Here is a 21,943-nt window from a genome sequence, read left to right on the forward strand (position 1 = left end):
TTCTGATGTTCTCGAGAGTTGAGACAACTTTTCCGATAGCTTTTCGTGTCTTTTCCTCCAATGCGAGTTTTGCGTCACAGCTCTGAACTGTTCGCTGATTGGTCCTGCAAAATTTTGAGTTCTGGAGACGATTGTCAATGGGGTTGGGCCAGACTGAGTATGAGCTTGAAATCAATTCAGGCGGAAATACGTAGGCTGGTGTCACCAGGCTAACTGTGGAGAATATGGAATGGCAGAATGCTAACGGGAGGAGACACCAGGGGAGGGAGAGAGAGAGCAATACACTTGAACCCGCCGTGCAAATCACTGTGTACCGTGGACTCCGACGCCGTATTCTCAGTAAAACTCGCCAGCCGTCCCCCGGTTCTTTTGATTTACAGCTTTCAGTTCGTTAGAAACACTTCTCATCAGCTACAACACCGCGCTGTCATCTTCTCCGAATACCTGTTGCTCTGCCCTTCATTCTGATTGGGCACATCGACGAATGCCGCGTTGCTGATTGGCTGCTTGATGACAGGCTAGCATTTTGAACTGACCCGCTCAAAGGGAGGACCGTCCTCCCTTTCCTCCATTCATTTCAATGTTAAAATGAGAAGCCCGCGCTTCGCCCAGGTTTTGAGCGCTTATAATGGGAGTCAATGAGGGGGTTAGGGAGGACGGTCCTCAGCGGACCGTTTAGCTATTTAGAAGTGCTAAAATAGACTTTTACCGCTAATAACCTATCAAATACCTATGAAATACTAACAATTATTTAATAAATATGTTAAATATATTTTATTTTTATTATTTTTATTACTTTTAGGGAGGATCTTCCTCCCTTTCCTCAATGGGGGAATCGCCACTGCAAAACACTGATATTGTAGCCTACCACTAAACACCAATAAAATGTGTGAAAATCATTAGTAAGAGCAACCATAAAAAAGGTCTAGGCTTGTTTTTGTCTAGATACTAATTAATGGATCTAAAATGTATTAGATTTAATTCGTTTTTAATATAATTACACCCTGTGGACTGAAATGGGCCGAATTCTAAGAAATACCCACTTATTTTACGAAGTTCATTTTACTCTTCCTCAAGTGATTATTTTGATGGGTACTTTAACTTGTAGGCTACTTGAGTCACTATTCATAGTATAGTATAGAGTGACAATACCTTTACTTGATAACAGCTTTTGCTTACTCTACCTCCGTGTTTTTACACCAGACATAATGTAAAATGACCGCATTCTGGAAATTACAAGATTTTACATATAGCCTACATTGAATAACTTAATTGTCATATGCACACATAGGCCGACCCGACCAATCATAAGTCAAATTATTGCTAAATGTAGCTGAATTATAAAAGCCAGGAAGAGTTGTTTGGCTTTTAGTTTAGTCTTGTTGGCGTATCGGAGCTAAAAGCTGAGCTGAGCCAAATGATCTTGCTCACGATAAGTGGTCGTTTCTCATTCCGCTCTTCCACCCTCAACCCGTACACACTTGCTGTAACTTATGATTGGACCTGTAGGTGGCAATGAGGAGCCCTGCAAGCGGTGACGAACCACCATTGAATAATAGCAGGGGAAGAAGAACACAAAAAGCCGGGCAGAGGGACCTGCACGTACGAGCGCGTACAATTGTGCCTCTTCTGGCTTCATTGTAAACAAATTACCTAGTAGTGCTATTTGTCTTTTTTGTTTCGTATTTATTTGGACTTAGAAACGTGAGGATCTTGAACAGAAGACTTTTTTCCATCTGTGATTAATTATTTTACCCTAATTGAATTGCCCGAGAATGTCCGACCAGGAGACCTGCGAGGACAAGCGGGAAGAGAAGGCTGAACTTCTAGTCGGGGCAGTGGTAAGAAAAGTAGCTAACTAGCTAACGCTGTCTAGTTTGATATTGACTTACAACTCTGTCGGGCTGAAACTTTTTGTGAAGCTTTGTGGCAGTATAGCCACATGTTTCAGTATTCATGTTGTATTTGTGTTGTATATGATGTCTCAAATTTGCAAGACGCGTTATCTGACCTCGCTTGCGAGAAAGTGTTATGATGCTAGTTTCTTAGAGCAGATGCGCCAAACAATGGCAACGCCGGTGATTGCAGTTTAGCTGTTACTTCATGTTAGCCAGTTAGCGAGCTAGCTAGAGACCATAGGCATCCATTTTCTCTGACCCGTGGCTGTACGATAGTTTATGTGATCAGTGTATGCCTATTTACTAATGAATAAATGTTTGTATTAAACTTTTATTTGATTTTATAATAACTTGAACTAAGAACAGTTATTGGTTAATTCGCGGGCTAAGTGATAATTAGCTAACGCCATGCATCCTTAGGAAACATCAGTTGCGTCTAAACACCGTGGTTTATTGAATTCAAGGGTTCGAGACTAGTCGTAAAAAACAAAAACTGCTATTTTTAACCAATTTTCTTGATTATTCAAACTTAGTCGTCAAATGAAATGATCGCCTTCGTTTATTGTAACTTACCAGTAAGCGTTGGACTGCGTGGCTTAAACAAGTGAGGATGTGCTCACTCGGAAAAGGCTCGGTTAGCTGGCTAATAGTGATACAAACTTTTCTGAACTATTTCATTTGTAACTTCGCTAAACTAATGTTAGCTCTCCAATTCAATCTTACAGAGTCACTTATATTGGTCTTGTAATCGATGTTTATTTGGTGTAGATTGATGTAACGTTATAATATGGTAAGATGTGCCTCTGGTAACCTTACTTGCTTGTTTGCTAGCCACCTAGCATACGCAAACTAGCTTGACTGCACGACCACCACCACTGTATTCTCAGGTTTGTTTTGAAAACGCTGCCAGCCTCTATGGAGCTTTGTGTCGCCTCTGTTTTCTTGACCGCGATTTAATACCCATCCGGTACCATATCGTCCTTGTTAAGTAATATTAATCTTCTAATTAAATGGATTACTTAAACCAGTTTAGTGTGTTCATTTTGTACACTGCTTTCCGTTGATTGCAGCCACGACGGCCTACCATGTTGGCGCGCTGATAAGGCTAGGCGGTTTCCCGTTAACTAGTCGAGCTTGTGTCTGAGACCACAATGACAATTAATGGAAAGCAAAATCTGAAGAGCCTGTTCGTATCATAATGTGAGCGCAATGTATTCAGCGTTGTTGCGTTTTCTGTTGGCGCGTTTAAAAATGTGTCACCGAGTGAAATGTAGCCTAGAAACGCAACTCCGATGACATTTTATACAATATGCCCGGTGACTGGCTATGACGTCAGCCCCATCACAAACACCTCGACTTCGTTCTTGATGTCTTCGTTGTTGTTTGTAATATGGTACCGTAATGTTATATAATTGTGTGTGTGTGTAAGACATGTATTATTATCTTTCACACGTACTATCATGTGTTACACACAACGGTGTATGATTTTGACCGAAATGCAGATTGATGTAGTTCTAGTATCATAAAGTTATGACCTGGGGAGTAGGGGTCACTGGGTCAGTGTTTTAACTTCCCCTAGTTTCACTGATTTGTTTTGTAAACCTGTTGTCTGCCATTTTAGGGTGAAGCATCAGATACTGGCAAGGATGAAGCATCAGATACTGGCAAGGAGGAAGCCTCCGAGGTCGGACAGGAGAGTAAAGAGGAATCATCCTCTTCCTCTCCAAATGAGTTTCAAGAGAAGGGGCTGCTGTTGCCAGGATATGAGGAGAAAGTGGTGAGGACTTTACTGGGAGTCCATCACATGATGGAAAAAGTAGATTTAAAAATTATTATGAAAAGAAAACATACAATATGTGCTAGTAATAGTGTTTGAAAAGATGGACAATTATTCATCAGCTCAAACCCAAAACAAAAACACTGAAAATATTTGTGAACTGTGTGTAACACGGTGCATCCACTCTGTGAACCAGGAATAGTAGCATCTTATTTTATGCACTTTTCTGTTTGATACTGTTTGGTATTGATGTTATTTCATCATTGTCTCCCCATTCTTTTAGGAAACCGATCGGACCAACCGCTTTGAGTACCTCCTGAAACAGACAGAGGTGTTTGCTCACTTTATCCAGCCAGCAGCCCAGAAAACCCCCACCTCCCCTCTGAAGATGAAGCCGGGGCGTCCCCGCATGAAGAAGGATGAGAAGCAAAACCTGCTCTCAGCTGCAGAGTGAGTACTCCCCCTGCTTGTTCCCTTATATTGGTCCTTTAAGGATGGAAAAACATGCTGTGATGTAGACAGGACCACCACTAAGGAGTTAAATGCTTCCAAAGGTGACTTGGAAATGTAACCATTTTTTTTTTTTGCATCGCCACAGCAACCGTCACCGGCGGACAGAGACGGAGGAGGACGAAGAGTTGTTGAGTGAAAGCAACAAAACCACCAACGTGTGCACACGTTTTGATGACTCCCCCCACTGTAAGGAATATGCCTATACTCTCTCTGCCTGTCTGTTTGTAGCTTACTATAAGATGTATTTTATCCCTCAAGCCCTGGTGTGACACCCTCTGTATACCCTGATGCAAATCCTGCTTCTCTAATTTGCCCTTGGAAATTCTGTGTCCTTGCAGATGTCAAAAATGGTAAGCTCAGGGACTATCAGGTTCGTGGGTTAAACTGGCTCATTTCCCTTTATGAGAATGGCATCAACGGGATCCTCGCTGATGAGATGGTATGCTTGTCTCTTTTTCTGCTGGTCTTCCTCACAATTACATCCACATAACATGCATTTTTGCATTACGATCTGAATAATGAATAATGCTTGGCTCTTTTCTGTCTTTCTACCCCCTTTCCTTGGTATTCTAGGGTCTGGGGAAGACTCTTCAGACCATCTCATTGCTGGGTTACATGAAGCACTACCGTAACATTCCGGGGCCACACATGGTTCTGGTGCCCAAGTCGACGCTTTACAACTGGATGAATGAGTTTAAGCGCTGGGTGCCCTCCCTACGAGCTGTTTGCCTTATTGGTGACCGGGAACAGAGGGTGAGCATCATCTTACACCTCAAAGTTTCATACCAGTTAGCCCTGCCATGCCAAAACCCAGCTATCTTATACATTTGGCTGCTATATTTATATTACTGCTAAGGGTGACCAGGGCTTATCTGGTCTGGACCTTTGAATGTAATGGTGGGGCACACATTACTGAGTCTGCATATATGAATAATGTTATTTCTACTGTTTGCTAATTTTGTTTGTGAGCAACTTAGTTTTTTGCACCTACATAGTTACAGGTTATTCTCTCTGGCTGCATGCTATGCGTTATTGTGTTGTGTTAATTTGTTCAGCATTGGCTAATTATATGTGGTCAATTGTCATATTACATGTGATCAGGGAGTATAGTCAGTGATTATTAGAAAATGTTATGGGGAAAACGAGAAGCACATTTCAGTTTGGCGGTACAATGCATTTTATTAGTTGTCCCATGTTTGGTCTTATTCTACATACGTTCCTGATATCTGTGTGAGGGCAAACTCTGCCTCAACAGGGCTGTGCTGTGTAGTCACACTCTTTCTTGTTTTTGTATTCTCCCCTCCCTTATCTCAGAATGCTTTCATCCGTGACACCCTGTTGCCAGGGGAGTGGGATGTGTGTGTGACCTCCTATGAAATGCTCATCATTGAACGTGCGGTCTTCAAGAAGTTCAACTGGAGGTACCTTGTCATTGATGAGGCCCACCGCATCAAGAACGAAAAGTCAAAGGTCAGGATTCTTTCTGTCATACAGCAGCAACTTGGATGCTTCTTCAACTAATGAACTGCTTGTCTACAATTGCTTAGCCATTCATCAGTAAAGGCTTTTAACTGCATTTAAGCAGTTACGTTATATTTGTAGTGAAACAATGCATTTAGAGTCTGTAACAGGCAATGGTGTTTGTTTTGCAGCTGTCAGAAATCGTACGTGAGTTCAAGACCACCAACCGTTTGCTGCTGACTGGAACCCCGCTCCAGAACAATCTCCATGAGCTGTGGGCTCTGCTGAACTTCCTGCTGCCCGATGTCTTCAACTCCTCTGAGGTATGAGTCCCTTCTTGTATTTATGTCACAAGAGTAGTACATAGTCACAGTAACCGGGTGTGAATGCACATAGGCTGTAACGATGTATCGAGGTACATAGCAGGTGTTTGTACTTAAGTATAAAGTTAATTAATAGTAAACAGTAGGCAGGGGTTTATTGATATCCTGCCACTTCTACAGGTGGTGAGGGCATGATGCCAAGTAGAGCAGGGAGATCACTGTAGAACATAATGTGTTACAATGAAGACTTCCAAACAATATATTTATGGGCAACTTACAGGTAAAACACTTTAAAACATTTCTTTTTTTTTTGTTTGTGAAGGACTTTGATTCCTGGTTTGACACAAACAACTGCCTGGGAGACCAGAAACTTGTGGAACGTCTGCACACTGTGAGTACACCAGCCCCGTCACCTCACAAGGGCCCTGGAACCCACCACACATCCAATTCCACTCATTAATCCTCCATATCTTATGTGGCTGTCCCCCTCCTGCCGTCCAGGTCTTGCGTCCCTTCCTGCTGCGTCGTATCAAAGCTGATGTGGAGAAATCTCTGCTGCCTAAGAAGGAGGTGAAGATGTATGTTGGGCTCAGCAAGATGCAGAGAGAATGGTAAGGTTCACTTCGTTACTGAAATATAACAGTTGTGGATTCCGACTTATACGAGCAAGGCCTTTGGGTATTAATTGTCTTTGTGATTTAACTGTCTTAAAAATTCACTCTGTTTTGCATTTGCCTGTAGAATCTCCTAAACACTGGGACACCCTCCAAATTATACTGTTTCTCAACGTCTACCCTTTTATCTCCCTTGCTTTGTTTATTTGTTATTATTGTTGTCAGTACAGATTACATTTCCCCAAGTGCATGTGTGGAGTGAAAGTTGGTATGCTTGAGGTTTCTAGAGTGTAGCCTTCAGTCAACCCTGATGAGTTTCTTTCTTTCTTTGAAATTTTCAGGTACACAAAGATCTTGATGAAGGATATTGACATCCTCAACTCGGCGGGTAAGATGGACAAGATGCGTCTGCTGAACATCCTGATGCAGCTGAGGAAGTGCTGTAATCACCCTTACCTGTTCGATGGTGCGGAGCCAGGGCCCCCCTACACCACTGACTCGCACCTGGTGGTCAACAGTGGAAAGATGGTGGTGCTGGACAAGCTGCTGCCCAAAATGAAGGCCCAAGGTATGTTGCAAAAATTGTAACTTTGCGCATTTTTGTAGTTGCGCATGAAAACACTCAAGTGTGTAGCTCTTCACGATAACGCACAGTTCGGTTCTTTGAAACGAGTGATTATTGCCATGATATTTCTTACATGAACAGACTTTCAGTAACGGGTACAAAATAATCAGAAACCTCGTTGGCTGCTTGTCCTGACAAGACGTTGAGTCTTTAAGATTCTTTAAAGGTTTTTGAATCTGCTTTGGCTTCACACATTAGTAATATAGCAGAGCCTTGTGAGATATATAAACACACACACTTCTGAAATCCGTTAAAAGCGACCCACTCTTGTGCCTTCCTGAAATTTTAAGTGTAAACAAATGTACTCAGGTCAAGTCACAACATACAGCCGCGGAAAAAATTAAGAGACCACTTCAAAATTATCAGTTTCTCTGGTTTTACTATTTATTGGTATGTGTTAAAGTAAAATGTACATTTTAGTTTTATTCTATAACCTACTGGCAACATTCCTACCAAATTTCAAATAAAAATATTGTCATTTAGATCATTTATTTGCAGAAAAATGACAATTGGTCAAAATAGCAAAAATGATGCAGTGTCTTCAGATCTCGAATAATGCAAAGAAAACAAGCTCATATTCATTTTTAAACTACACAATACTAATGCTTACACTTAGGAAGAGTTCAGATATCAATATTTGGTGGAATAACCTTGATTTAAAATCACAACTTTCATGTGTCTTGGCATGCTCTCCACCAGTCTTTCACATTGCTGTTGGGTGACTTTATGCTACTCCTGGCGCAAGAATTCAAGCAGCTCGGCTTCTTTTCATGGCTTGTGACCATCCATCTTCCTCTTGATCACATTTCAGAGGTTTTTTATGGGATTCAGGTCTCGAAAATTGGGCTGGCCATGACAGGGTCCTGATCTGGTGGTACTCCATCCACACCTTTACTGGCCTGGCTGTGTGGCATGGAGCATTGCCCTGCTGGAAAAAACACTTCTCAGAGTTGGGGAACATTGTCAGAGCAAAAGGAAGCAAGTTTTTCTTCCGGGACAACGTTGTACTTTGCCTGGCTAAGGTTTGTAAAAGACCATAAGGATTGAAAAAGCGGACTGGATGTTCTTCTAAGTTCGTCTTCTCTGATGAGTCCGATTTCACAGTAGGTGCAAGACTCTCTGGCTTGTAGGCCTCTCCAGGTCTCCGTCTAACCATCAGACGACCATGTGTTGGGCAAAGCTGAAAATTGGACTCATCAGAGAAGACGAACTAGAAGACCCTCCAGTCCGCTTTTTTCAATCCTTATGGTCTTTTACAAACCTCAGCCAGGCAAAGTACAACGTTGTCCCGGAAGAAAAACTTGCTTCCTTTAGCTCTGACAATGTTCCCCAACTCTGAGAAGTGTTTTTTCCAGCAGGGCAATGCTCCATGCCACGCAGCCAGGCCAGTAAAGGTGTGGATGGAGTACCACCAGATCAGGACCCTGTCATGGCCAGCCCAATTTCGAGACCTGAATCCCATAAAAAACCTCTGAAATGTGATCAAGAGGAAGATGGATGGTCACAAGCCATGAAAAGAAGCCGAGCTGCTTGAATTCTTGCGCCAGGAGTAGCATAAAGTCACCCAACGGCAATGTGAAAGACTGGTGGAGAGCATGCCAAGACACATGAAAGTTGTGATTTTAAATCAAGGTTATTCCACCAAATATTGATTTCTGAACTCTTCCTAAGTGTAAGCATTAGTATTGTGTAGTTTTAAAATGAATATGAGCTTGTTTTCTTTGCATTATTCGAGATCTGAAGACACTGCATCTTTTTTGCTATTTTGACCAATTGTCATTTTTCTGCAAATAAATGATCTAAATGACAATATTTTTATTTGAAATTTGGTAGGAATGTTGCCAGTAGGTTATAGAATAAAACAAAAATGTACATTTTACTTTAACACATACCAATAAATAGTAAAACCAGAGAAACTGATAATTTTGAAGTGGTCTCTTAATTTTTTCCGCGGCTGTATATACATTTCAAACATAGATCACTTCAAACATAGATCACTTATACATTGATTGATCCTTAACATGATTCCATAATTTCTTACAATCATGAATTACAAACAACTAATTTATGCAACAATACATACAACAATACTTTAGTTGATTCGATGTGTGAGAAGCAGTTTGTATCAGCATCTGACACTCTTCCTTTATCAGGTTCCCGCGTACTCATCTTCAGTCAGATGACCAGGGTGCTGGACATCCTGGAAGATTATTGCATGTGGCGTAACTGGGGTTACTGCCGTCTGGACGGACAGACCGCTCACGAAGAGAGACAGGTAATGACCTTGTGTATTGTCTTTAGGAACACTGGAAAATAAATATGCATTATGAGTAAATATTTGATTTGTACTCTTTGGTTTCCTCCCCCATCTCTCTCAGATCTCAATCAATGCCTTCAACGAGCCCGAAAGCTCCAAGTTTGTCTTCATGCTGAGCACCAGGGCTGGAGGCCTGGGCATTAACCTGGCCACGGCAGATGTGGTCATCATCTACGACTCTGACTGGAACCCCCAGGTCGACCTGCAAGCCATGGTCAGTACATTTAATTATGGCGCCCTGTACTGTTGCACTACCCATAACAATCTCTACTCATATTTTTTACATTGATAACCTGTATACTCAATGGACCCTGTATACTGTATACTGAGTACTAAGTGCACTGAAAGTATTGGTTCTAAAATTCCTCATGGTTTGTTTTTTGCCCCTCCACCAATAGGATCGTGCTCACAGAATCGGTCAGAAGAAACAGGTGCGTGTGTTCCGCTTCATCACCGAGAATACTGTTGAGGAGCGCATTGTGGAGAGAGCTGAAATGAAGCTTCGCTTGGACTCCATTGTCATCCAGCAAGGTAAAGTGTTCTTTTTTCTTTCACACACACACAAATACTAGGGATACAACAGTACACTCAATATTGTCGAACCGATTGTCAGTTTCTTATCATTTTCAAAACTTGCTTGTACATTCAGATCCACAGAAAATGTCTTGAGCCAGTTAGAATTGCTCTGTATGCAAATAGGAGCGGAGAAGAGGGAGGACACTAAAAACTAAATTTTGACTTGACAGCTAGACAGAGAAGCACATATGGAGAGTATGTTGTGTGTGAAAGTTTTAGATTCAGTGTTCAATGCGATGATGAGGATAAGACGACTGGTAACAAACAAAGTAGAGTCTGCTCACATTGCTTTGTCCCTGTTGGCTACTCAAGTGGAAACCGTTCTAACATGATGTCTCATTCACGTCGTCATCACTTGGCCCTATCCCAAGGAGAGTCCATTCAATAGCAAAAACACAACAATCTCAAGCTGTTTTCTTCCAACAACAATGTGTGAAAGATTATTTTTTATTTTTTTTAATAAACAAGAAATGACAAGGGCACTCGTAGAGCGCAGACCTACTCCAAGGCCAAATACCCTATCTAGCAACATTAGCCAAGGTGAAACTAAATATGCGGAGCTGCCTTGTGAGTCTGATCCACTCTGAAATGTAATGGGTTATTCCCAGGCCCATGCTACATCTTTCTTGGAAATGAAGGAAGTAGTTTTTGTGTTCTCCTGCTGCCATGCAGACGAACTAACGAAGAAACGGCACCGTAAACCTTGACTGAAGCATTAACGAAAGCTGTGGGAGTATTTATAGCCAAATTGCTATTGCATCCCTATTCGGTGGTTACTGAAGTGGGATTATGTCACTTGATGGAAAAATTAACAGCGTTACATTGCACCTCCTGTACACATTGCAGCATTAAAGCCCTGTGTAACATTACTGAGAAATTGAAAACCAATTTACTCAGACCCCTATCTAGCTCTGGGATGATTGACAGACTTTCAGAGCAAGTGAAAGTAACCCCATATTAGATCTGGCACAGATGGAGATGTGTAGGCATCATGCCATTGAGAACGTGAATGCCACCATATCAAGTGTTGCTAACAAAGCCCCCAACCTTCTCCCTGTCCTTCATAGGCCGGCTGGTGGACCCACTCCAAAACAAGCTGGGCAAAGACGAGATGCTGTCCATCATCAGGCACGGCGCCACACATGTTTTCGCCTCCAAGGAGAGCGATATCACTGATGAGGACATCAACGAGATTCTGGAAAGAGGCGAGAAGAAGGTATGGGCTTTCGGGGGGTGTTTTGTGTTTTTCTAGTGTCCCTGGGAAGGTAGTGGAAGACCCTGGTGAGGGACCCGAGATCAGGCCAGCTTTAGTCATGTGTGGACTCATCTGGTCTTTGGCCACCTATACACTTCACCTTCTCACATAACCTATTCGCTTATAATTATGTTTAGCATATTGTATGTACATTTGTTGTTGTAAAGCTTGGTACTTTCTTTTGGCTCTTTCCCAAGCAGGAATATGGTAGTGTAAAGCTTGCATTGTGGCCTTGGCTAGTAGTTCTACACAAGTAGCCCTCATTAGAAAGTGGTCCTTAATCTGAGTCTTCACGGCTGTGTCTGTACCCACCAGACTGAGGAACTGAAGGAGAAAATGAGCAAACTTGGTGAAGGCTCCCTGCGTACCTTCACTGTCGACACAGAGAACAGTGTCTACAACTTTGAAGGGGAGGATTACAGAGAAAAGAAAAAGGTATGTTTATTTTTTGTAATGACATTTGTTTGAAATAATTGCAGGCTAATACTGTGGCATAGAATTCAGTAATGGTTGGTTGTTTAGGTTTGCTCCTATTACACAGCGTGTTGTTGAGGAACTCCTTTACTGGTCTAATTACAGGTCATCACAAACTGGATTGAGCCACCCAAGCGAGAGCGGAAAGCTAACTATGCTGTGGATGCCTACTTCAGGGAGGCCCTGCGTGTCAGTGAACCCAAAGCCCCCAAGGTGAGATGCCCAGTTCCCCTTCAACTCACCACTGACTTTCAATGGAATATGTGTCTCTTAGTATAGGAAGGTGCTAAGAAATCTGTTAATACAATAATATCATTGGAGGCCTTTTAATTTCTCACCATATAAATTCCTTTTCCATTTTTTTTTTAAGAAATGTGTTGTGGAACCTGGAACAAAAATTATAACTGTTTTGATGAGTAGCTGGTAATTCCTGACACTGAAAACCTTCATCGCTCTGTCTGCCCCTTAGGCTCCCAGACCTCCAAAGCAGCCCAACGTTCAGGACTTCCAGTTCTTCCCCCCACGACTCTTTGAGTTGTTGGAGAAAGAGATTCTCTATTACAGGAAAACCATTGGCTACAAGGTAATGCTCCTCGCACTGGACCAAAATAACCTGTGTGTCTTGTATGTGATGGTTTTTATCATCTGGTGCTTTGTTCTTAGTTGAAAGTCTCCATTTTATGAATGCTAAACTAACAAGAATCCATCATGTGAGATTTGATGGACAGCAGTTGGCTAAAGGAGTTGATGATTACATCTGTTTGCAATTACCACACCTCTCTGCAATAATACAATACATATAGGGAAATACACAGCATAGGAAGATTTATTTTCAGTATAATGTTTTTGAACCACTTGGTTGTATAGCCTGCTTGACTGAGTGGTTTCATAGCCATCAAACAACTTACCCATTAAGCCAAAGGCTTTGCTTCAGTCTATTTAAATAAATTAAAATGTAATAGATAGATATAGCAGCGATGCATGATGAGTCTAGTCCAATGAGCATTTGTGGTCATCTCATTCTTTTAACTACATATGGCAAGGATGAAGTAAGGGTTTAAGATGTTGGTTTGCTGACAGGTTCCACGGAACCCAGAACTGCCGAATGCGGCCCAGGCACAAAAGGAGGAGCAGGCAAAGATTGACGAGGCGGAGGCACTGACTGAGGAGGAGCTGGAGGAGAAGGAGAACCTCCTCACACAGGTAACCCATGACGACGTTATGCCTACCCGGTAGTAGCTTCTATAGATAATAAGAGCAAGTGGATGATTAAATGTTTTTTTTTAACTAAATGATATGACTATATAGTGATAAAACGCATCAACGCTGGTGTTCATATTGACAAAATTACCATTTTTATGCAAATCTGCATTTTATGCGTTTTGTCACACCATCTAATGTTTAAAGTCATGTTGAACCTTGCAATGCAAATGCTGACAAAGATTTCTATACGTCGTGAATTTGGTGGCTCAAATCTCCTAGCCCCCACTAGTGAGTCTCATTTTCATTCGCTGATAGAGACTCGTCATTTATGGGAGTGTCATGACGTCCCCAGCCCCTTGCCCACTTTTAAGCTTTTTTCAGAATTATGCAGTTGGGGAAGTTAGGCTCAGACCTGGGGTGACATTACACTGTAAGATGCCATGAGACGCAACATTTCACTTTTATGATCTGTTCAGTTTCTCAGTACAAATTCTTGCTTATACATCCTCTGACAGGGATTTACCATCTGGAACAAGCGGGACTTTAACCAGTTTATCAAGGCCAATGAGAAGTGGGGACGAGACGACCTTGAAAACATTGCCCGTGAGGTCGAGGGCAAAACACCAGAGGAGGTCATGGAATATTCTGGTATGTTGGTTGGCATGATTCAAGTGTAGATGCATTTTTCAAGTGTACTTTTGGTCTGAAACTAAGTGTGTGTGTTTTGTAGCTGTGTTCTGGGAACGATGCAATGAACTGCAGGACATTGAGAAGATCATGGCCCAAATTGAGAGGGGTGAGGCTAGGATTCAGAGGAGGATTAGCATTAAGAAAGCACTAGACTCAAAGGTAGGACCACCTAAACATCCCCTTTAAATGACTAGCAGCTTTATTAACCCACATCGTGAAGAAGTTACAACTCTGTTGTCCCGCTGTTGTGACAGATCGGTCGCTACAAGGCTCCGTTCCATCAGCTGCGGATCTCCTACGGCACCAATAAGGGCAAGAACTACACCGAGGAGGAGGATCGCTTCCTTATCTGCATGCTGCACAAGCTGGGCTTCGACAAGGAGAGCGTCTATGATGAGCTGCGCCAGTGCATCCGCAACTCACCACAGTTCCGCTTTGACTGGTTCCTCAAGTCCCGCACCGCCATGGTGAGTAATGGGGGGCCATGGTGGGCCAGTGTTGATGTTGTAATGATTTGGTTGGTGAGTGGTGTAGCTGGCAGCCTGTTGCAGTGAATCGTTTCATTTAAGATGGTTACAGGTGGCAAGTCTGTTAGCCTATCATAGAATGGAGTTTGAAGTGAAAGGAATGGGGAAACCTAATGATTTATCAGCTGTGTCTGCATTATAACATGTGTGTCCGCCTACATCTCTCTACCTGGCCAGTCCAAAGCAGATAGGTTCCCCCTTTGAGCAGAGGTTCTTCCTCTTAAAAGGACGTTTTTTTCCTTGCACCAGTCGCTTTAGTGCTTGCTCTGGGGGGGTTCAGGCTCTGGGCTCTGTAAAGCAAATGGAAACAATTGAAATTGTTGGTGCTAAAGAAATAAAATTGAATCGAACTGAAGATAGTGTGTAGTTTTTAGTGGTATCTATTTGTAGAGATGAAATATAGTATTCAAAATGATGTGCTCTTTAGTGTATAAACCTGTAACTATGAAGGTTTTTGCACACGCTTGTAAATAGAAGGGTATTCAGCTGGTTGCAATTCAGCAACCTCACCACTAGATGCCACTTTAAACGGTAAAGGTAAAAGGTACCATTTTATGGTCATCTGTTTTGGTAGTCCTTAAGGGATTGCATTTAATTTAGACTCAACTGATCATTTGATACTATCCAAGATGAGACTAAACAATGATTACAAAGCTATGTGTGTGGCTGTCTGTCTGTTTTGTCATGATTTAATTTACTTTTTGGAGTACAAAGTCAGCTAGCATTAACTTATGCAGTTTCTTTGGATGAAACCTGAAGTAAAGAAAGTGTGTGTGTGTGTGTGTGTGTGTGTGTCTTCACAGGAACTGCAGAGGAGGTGTAACACACTGATCACGCTAATTGAGCGAGAGAACATGGAGCTGGAAGAGAGGGAGAAAGCAGAGAAGAAGAAGAGAGGTCCTCGCACTTCCTCAGTAAGTTGCTTCTTCTTTCCCTCCCTCCTCTTAATATCCCTCACTGGCCTCTCTCTCGCCCCCTCCTAAGCTGACTCAAATAATACAAATATTGGAGAAAACGATTATAGACTGTCTGTTTAACCTTGAGGTCATACTTATAACTGAGAAATGCTTGAGGTCAGCCAAAATGTTTCCAACTACACAGAAAACATCAGGCTCGAAGGTTTATACGTGCTTGAACCTTATGTCACAGCAGAAGGCATTAGTGGTAAATATTGCGGTAAAACAATTCTGACTCCATTCAATTGTTAAATTGTATGTATTCAAATCGGTAGATCTCAGTAATGGCATGGCACGGCACATGGGGAGGTGTATGAATGACCAGTTTATTTAAAAACAATAAGATGCAATAATGTTGCAAGTATCAGTCAAACTGAATAATGTGTAACCCAAACAAATGAGTACAACTGTAATAGTTGCAAGTGAATAAACAGGTTGGGAGCCTATTAGACCCAATTTACTTGAATGACCAAATAAACCTGGATGCATGAGAGAGTTTGGGGCTTATGTTATTTGCTGAAATGAATGAGCAGCAGGAGAAAGCCCAAAGGCCCACTCTAAGGTTTAGTTGTCTCTGGGACAGTAGGGGGAAGGCTGAAGCAATCATCCTGACACCATAGGAATGCAGGGTGTGGCAATTAGTTAAACTCTCACCCGCCTACGGGGTGCAATGCATGGGGATTGCTTTGAATACAAACAGTCCAGATTGAGAAGCTGTGGTGGGACCGCTGACTTTTGACCCCCTTGCCAAACATGGCGAATGTCAATTTTCTGGATTTAATCATTCACAGAGTGTTATTTTGCCATACAATCTTTGAAGTAGAAGAGCTGTCATTTTGGAGAACCCATGTTGGTGCCCATTAGAACTAAATAGGGAAAAATTACTATTTATAAGGCAAGAACAAGTTTTTATGTGAACAAGACAGACAGGTTTACACATGTGACATTATACAGTCTATTTATGTGCTTTAAAAAGAAAAGCAAAAAAGTATACAAAACAAGCACAAGTTTTATTTAAATTTTGTTTTCCTTTCCTCGTCTCTTTTTAGGGCCAGAAACGCAAGGGTGAGGGGACCCCAGACGGTCGTGGACGCAAGAAGAAGCTGAAGATGTGAGCAGTGGGGCACAGGGATTGCTGTTAGAGAGGGGTTTAAGGGGAACCAACTCTGTACGTCCAAACGGCAGTGGGGCCAAAGGCAAGCGGCTATGACGTGTTTGTTAGTGTACTTGTTACGGGTCCTGCTCACGTACTGTACCAGATCGTATTGCTCAAACCTGTTTCTCAAGAGTAGCGTGTCGCTGTCGGTAGGGAGTAGTGGTAGGACTTGCCCCCCCCCCCCCCTTTAGTCACGTAAGCCCCATTCTACAGCTCTTCTGATGTCTGCTTTATTTTGTAATTTTCCCTCTTTTTTTTATCCCCATATCTCTTCCTCTTTTTTTTTTTTATCAGTAATTTGTGAGGTAAGAAAATAGATGTATTTATGCCTGTTGGTTATGTACCGCATTCCAGTACTTGTATTGATTTATTTTTTTTGTATTGTACCTACCTACTTGAGTAGTGTAGAACTGGTCTCTTTTGGAATGTGTCACTAATAAATACCCTTTTGTACATTTGTGTCTAGTTGAGATTTGTTGTTCTCTTGGTCATGAGCAGCATGCGTTGTCTGAAGTGAGTTGTCCTAAAGCGGAAAGCTAAATTCCAGAGGTGTAAAAAGTACTGAAATCTTGTACTCAAGTCAAAGAAACTTTACTTTGATGAAATTGTACTTAAGTACAAGTAAATATACCCATCTAAAAATCTACTCAAGTAAAAGTCCTTCAAGTAAAAGCTATTTAGTTACTTCGAACAATTTGATCGGGGGTCGCTCCTATACACTGCAAAAAAGGGCAAGGGGTCAAATCCGGGTATTTTTTATTCAAGGAAAATCTTTACAAATGTAAGTGCAATAATGATGGTAAACATGTCAAGTAGTTAACACAACATTTAGGATCTTTCGAGAGGTATAGTGTGCCAATTTTGTTCAGACCATCACATAAAACACTTCCAAATACAATAGAAAGTGGCATGTATTGTGTCTGGACCATTCCCCCCCCCCCCCTTCACCAACACCACAGTTATAGTGCAAACCAATGTCGCTAGTGTTTTGACTTCCAAAGTCACTCAAATAAAACCAAAATCAACCAAAATGAAAGTGAGGGCAACAGTTTTGTCTTTAAAACAGAGGAATTATTTGATAGCAGACTGCTCTTCCTATGTAATAATGAGACAAGAATGACGGCAGCAATAAAAACGTATGTGAGTAATAATGTTAGAGCACCTTTTGGAAGAAAATATGAGACGCCTCACAAGCAAAGCTATTTTCGGTGTTATGGAGCCATAAAACTGAAGTTAACAAGTTGACATCAACTACCTTGGCCCGTCAGAAAGTAATGTCATTCATTGATAGGCCTAATCCTGTTACTCCTTAAAGTTGTATTAACGTTTCGTCACTTTATCAAGCGTCAATCTGTTGATCACCTTAGCTGACAGGTGAGGTAGGCTACTAACAGTTTTCCTGGGGCACTCTACCGATGAACAGTTTGGAGTCTTAAATTAATGTGACAACTCAAAGTTATTGCAGTGTTTTTTTTTTTACTCAGTAACGGATGTGATTTGTAGCGAAGTAGCCTACAATACTTCAGTCAAAATGTACTTTAATCTAAATTACCGATTTCAAAAACTACTGAAAAAATAGTACACAAACTTCTCTCCTGAAAGGGAAGCGGAATCGGAGACAGAATAAGGTAAGGCAAGAAGCTTCATGGAGCAAGAGAGCATAGCATATGGCCAAGTGTCATGGGTTCATGCTGGATATGATTACTGGTGGTCTCCTTTTCTGATGCCTCTGTGTCCACTTTCATGGTTAGTGTCTAGTATTCCTGCAAGATGGTCGAAAGTATGTGATGTAGGTCAGGTTATGAGGGACCCATAAGGATTGTCTGACCACAGCAATGACCGCTATGTCAGGCAGTTTGACAGTTCACATTTCTAGAACCTCTTATGATGGCGTGTGTATGAAGTGGAGGTGGGAAATTTGAAAGGAAGTCAGTCAGTCGAGAACAAATGTACTGCACCAAGATTGCTGGAGAGACACTCAGTATATGAAACCTAGTAGGCTAAATGGAAGAAATAAGTCATATGAGGCAATGTAATTCGTTACTTTAAACTTTAAACTGCTAAATTCTAAACTTACTTTCTAGAAATCGAAACTTATTTCGCTCAACTCTCGTTGCCTAAATTGATCAATAAGTTCAATTATTGACAGTTGCATTTCGACAGGTAGCCTACTTTTAGGGGAAATTGTCTTTTGGGGTCGGGTGAAAAATAGAAATATGTCGGCAGAACTGCAAGCACCGGATGCCATTTTTTACGTAGGCTAATTAAGAACCTTGTTACATTTCGATTAAGGCACTTGGATGACTGACTTGCACCGACACAACTGTTTAATGTTTGACACGGGGTGCTGTTTGCAGGAGATCTGAGGCGAAACCACGAAAACACATGTAGGCTAAGTATGTTTTGAAAATATCCTCAAATAATTGTAGTCGACTTGACAGATGAATGTGATAACAGCGGGTTTTCCATGATAAACACGTGTAGTAGACGTAGGCACAGTCTCAGTACCTGCACTTCCCGCGGTGAAACAAATTTCTATCTGAGGACCGGTTGCCAAGCTTGTAATGCTTCCTTTAGGGTTATTTTAGCTTTTGAATCAGGTTTTATTTGAAATGTCAACAAAACTCCTTAGGCGAGGACAGTTTAGTTAAGTAAATGTCGATACAGATAGTTTGTTACAACGCTTTTGGGTAAATACTATGGGCCTACGCTTGTTTGTGTTGTCAGCACGTGTTGTTTATCAGCTATAGGCCTACGTGAGTGTGCCACCCCGTCCTCATCTAAGTGTTTCTGACATATTGCATACATTGATTTCTTTGCTGTTGCTTGTTTTTTCGTCATTCATCACGTTTCAACACGTCTTAGCTGAAACAGCACTTCAGTATCAATATAAGAGACCAAAAAAAACGATGTTAACAACCTGATAGGCCTACAAACGGGTTGGAATTTTACACTGAATATTCACTAGGTGGCACTGTTGGTCGATAAAAATAAAAAAAAAACTCAATAGGCAAAGCAGCCGCAATCATGTTTTCCTATCGGTGACAAACATATTTGGTGCAACGGCTCGCTTGGGTTAAGGAACTAACCTTACGGGACCCCTGAAGTGCAAGCTGAGTCAAAATGGTCCACTCATGCTGCTCTTGTATAACAATTGTGTTTGAATCTCACTCTCTTTTTCAGAGTTATTTTTTATGTTTAAGCATCATTAAAGGCACCCAGTGCAACTGTAAACATTCAATGAAAAATAAACATTCAATTTCTAGTCTTGAATGCTGCTTGAATGTCGGTATGTAATGGTATGGAGTTATTGAAACTTACTACGTGTAAAAAAGACTAGAAATTGAATGTTTATTTTTAAGCCTCGAAAGTTGCACTGGGTGCCTTTAATGTAGAAACTTGTATTGTTAAAGTGTACCTGCAGATGGCGCTAATGATTCTTGACATTGCTTGTGTCACACAGGCTACTGTGTTACCAGATGTATTGGATTCTTGTATCCTGTTTCGCAGCACAGTGAGTGCACTTTGCCTAGCTTATGTGGCAAGACTAAGTGCTGGCAAGTTTATAATTTAGGTTTACAATTTTTTACTTGTTGAAACATATTGCCTTTAATGTCAAATGATTACAATATGGCACTCATTGCTCTGATATAATTCCTCCACAAAGACATAAACTATGTCTACTACCGCACACCTCTGTCGCTGATTAGTGTTGTCTCAAATAGAACACTAACGGACGCAAATGTGCGAGCCTTTTACCCATAAATCTGTGCACCGGCTCGGCTGGCGGAAGTGTTTTGTATGTAAATGTACATCTTTTGGCTTTTTACCGAGAAATAGAGACTGTACTATCAGATAACACAGTTATTGTAACCAGCAATAATGGTTAAAGTGATTTGCGAGGCGTCAGTCAGCCAACTTTCCAAACTGAAAAGCTGCCGAAAGGGCTCCTCTTTAGGCTGCCCGTTTAGAGTGAGTAGTGTCCATCGTTTCACACTGCATTTTTTTTACCGTTTGCAGTGTGCCGTCCGGGTACTTTCGGTACCCTGAATTGTGCTGGTTCTGTCATTGTGAACGCCCTAAGCACTGTTTGAAGTGTTTGAACTGCAAACGTGTGTGGAAGTAGACAGAGCTATGAACTGTGCAGCCGATGGGATGTTGGGTCATGCTCAAGTGTTAGGGTTCATGGGTTTTAGCTACTAAGCTAACCATACTGTGTGTGTGTGTAGGGATGGATTACCGAACGGACTTACTGGGCCCAGGCCCAGGGGCCCATGAGCTCAGGGGGCCCCTTAGCCAGAGCCAGAGTGTTAGAAAATGTGTATGTGTGCTGTAAATCTTGCGGTACAGGTTAATTTAGTTATTGTGCTGTTGAAAAAAAAATGAATTTTTTGACACGGATCTGTAACAATTTGGCATAGAAATCCATAGCAAAGGTCACTTCGCAAAAAGAACATCAAACATAAAGAAAAGTTGCGGGGTTATGGTGATATTTTTTCAATGAGACGTTTTTGCTTTCACTTGCCGTACTTTTGCATTACCTCACAATACTTTGAATTTACTCGCAATACTTTTGCATTTACTTGCAATACTTTTGCATTTACTTGCAATACTTTTCCATTTACATGCAATACTTTTGTGTTCTTGTGGTAATTATTGCAAGGGAATGCAGAAGTAATGGGAGGTTACACAAAGTTTATTGCGTGGGAACCCAAAAGTATTACAAGGAGTGCAAAAATATTGTGAAATAATGCACGAGTATTGCGCAGGGAATATAAAAGCAGCTAAAAAAAAAATCACCACCATGACCCTTAGGGGGCTTCGTAAAAAGTTGCCTAACCCAAGGGAAGGTAACATGTTTCTCAATTCATGTGCCCTGAAGGAAGGATGTGTCAGCCCATTTTCCACAAAATAAATCTGTTTGTGTTTGGGGGAACCACTGCTGTATTTATGAGCGTGACACAGACTTCCAATTTATTTTTGCGATATAGCATATGGTGTTAGTCAGTTTGCTCAGCTTGACAGCCATATTTTAATGTCATGAATCCATATTCAGTCAACACATCAGGATTTACGTTGGGCTCCATCTGTTTGGTACAATGTTGCGACGTTGATTTCATTAAGCTCTGTGATTGCAGGATGAAGGACTTAATTAGAGTACATTTTTAAAACAGGTTGTAATGAACGAGGGTGGTGTGAAGTGGGGGGTTGTAATTGACAGTGCTTTGGGCATGCACTACCATTAGGGGTAGAGGAGATGAATACATAGCCTACTTCTGATGGAGACAGCGTGAGGTTGGGAGTTGCTACTCAGGCCTATGCCTTTGCTGACGAAATGTATCAGTGTGGTACAGAATAGTTAAAGGAACTCTGTGTTTCAAGTCGGAGTTCTGAGGCAACTGGTCTCAGTTGGTAGAGCGCTGTGATTGCTACACTAAATTGAATTCCCACCGGAGACGAGAAGCCTAATGCTGTTTGAATGTAATATATATATTTGCTGCACTGTAAATTGCTTTGGATAAAAATATTAATACTATAAAACTGCACTCCATTAAACTATTAACCATGAATATTAAAC

At 41.5% G+C, this 21,943-nt stretch overlaps 1 protein-coding gene across 1 annotated transcript; it reads left to right on the forward strand.

Moving 5' to 3' along the window:
• Positions 1-1,643: 1,643 nt before the first annotated feature.
• smarca5 (SNF2 related chromatin remodeling ATPase 5) lies at positions 1,644-16,790 on the forward strand. Its single transcript, XM_080837411.1, has 24 exons — positions 1,644-1,841; positions 3,520-3,675; positions 3,959-4,125; positions 4,274-4,374; positions 4,527-4,627; positions 4,762-4,941; positions 5,503-5,658; positions 5,841-5,972; positions 6,295-6,363; positions 6,474-6,583; positions 6,928-7,154; positions 9,365-9,486; positions 9,590-9,742; positions 9,927-10,059; positions 11,172-11,320; positions 11,675-11,794; positions 11,939-12,046; positions 12,303-12,416; positions 12,914-13,036; positions 13,552-13,684; positions 13,767-13,885; positions 13,981-14,193; positions 15,057-15,167; positions 16,259-16,790. The coding sequence occupies exons 1-24, from the start codon at positions 1,776-1,778 to the stop codon at positions 16,322-16,324; spliced, it is 3,129 nt and encodes a 1,042-aa protein (XP_080693537.1). The 5' UTR covers positions 1,644-1,775; the 3' UTR covers positions 16,325-16,790.
• The last annotated feature ends 5,153 nt before the right edge of the window (positions 16,791-21,943 follow it).

The sequence above is a fragment of the Sprattus sprattus genome (assembly GCF_963457725.1).
Source record: "Sprattus sprattus genome assembly, chromosome: 4".
Classification (NCBI taxonomy): domain Eukaryota; kingdom Metazoa; phylum Chordata; class Actinopteri; order Clupeiformes; family Clupeidae; genus Sprattus; species Sprattus sprattus.

What these genes read in the sequence shown, in the direction of transcription:
- smarca5 (XM_080837411.1), top strand. Translation starts at nt 1,776, where the DNA reads ATGTCCGACCAGGAGACCTGCGAGGACAAGCGGGAAGAGAAGGCTGAA. An exon ending in TTGTGGAACGTCTGCACACT is followed by an intron (nt 6,364 to 6,473) that starts GTGAGTACACCA and finishes CCTGCCGTCCAG; the next exon opens with GTCTTGCGTCCCTTCCTGCT. An exon ending in AGAAAGCACTAGACTCAAAG is followed by an intron (nt 13,886 to 13,980) that starts GTAGGACCACCT and finishes CTGTTGTGACAG; the next exon opens with ATCGGTCGCTACAAGGCTCC.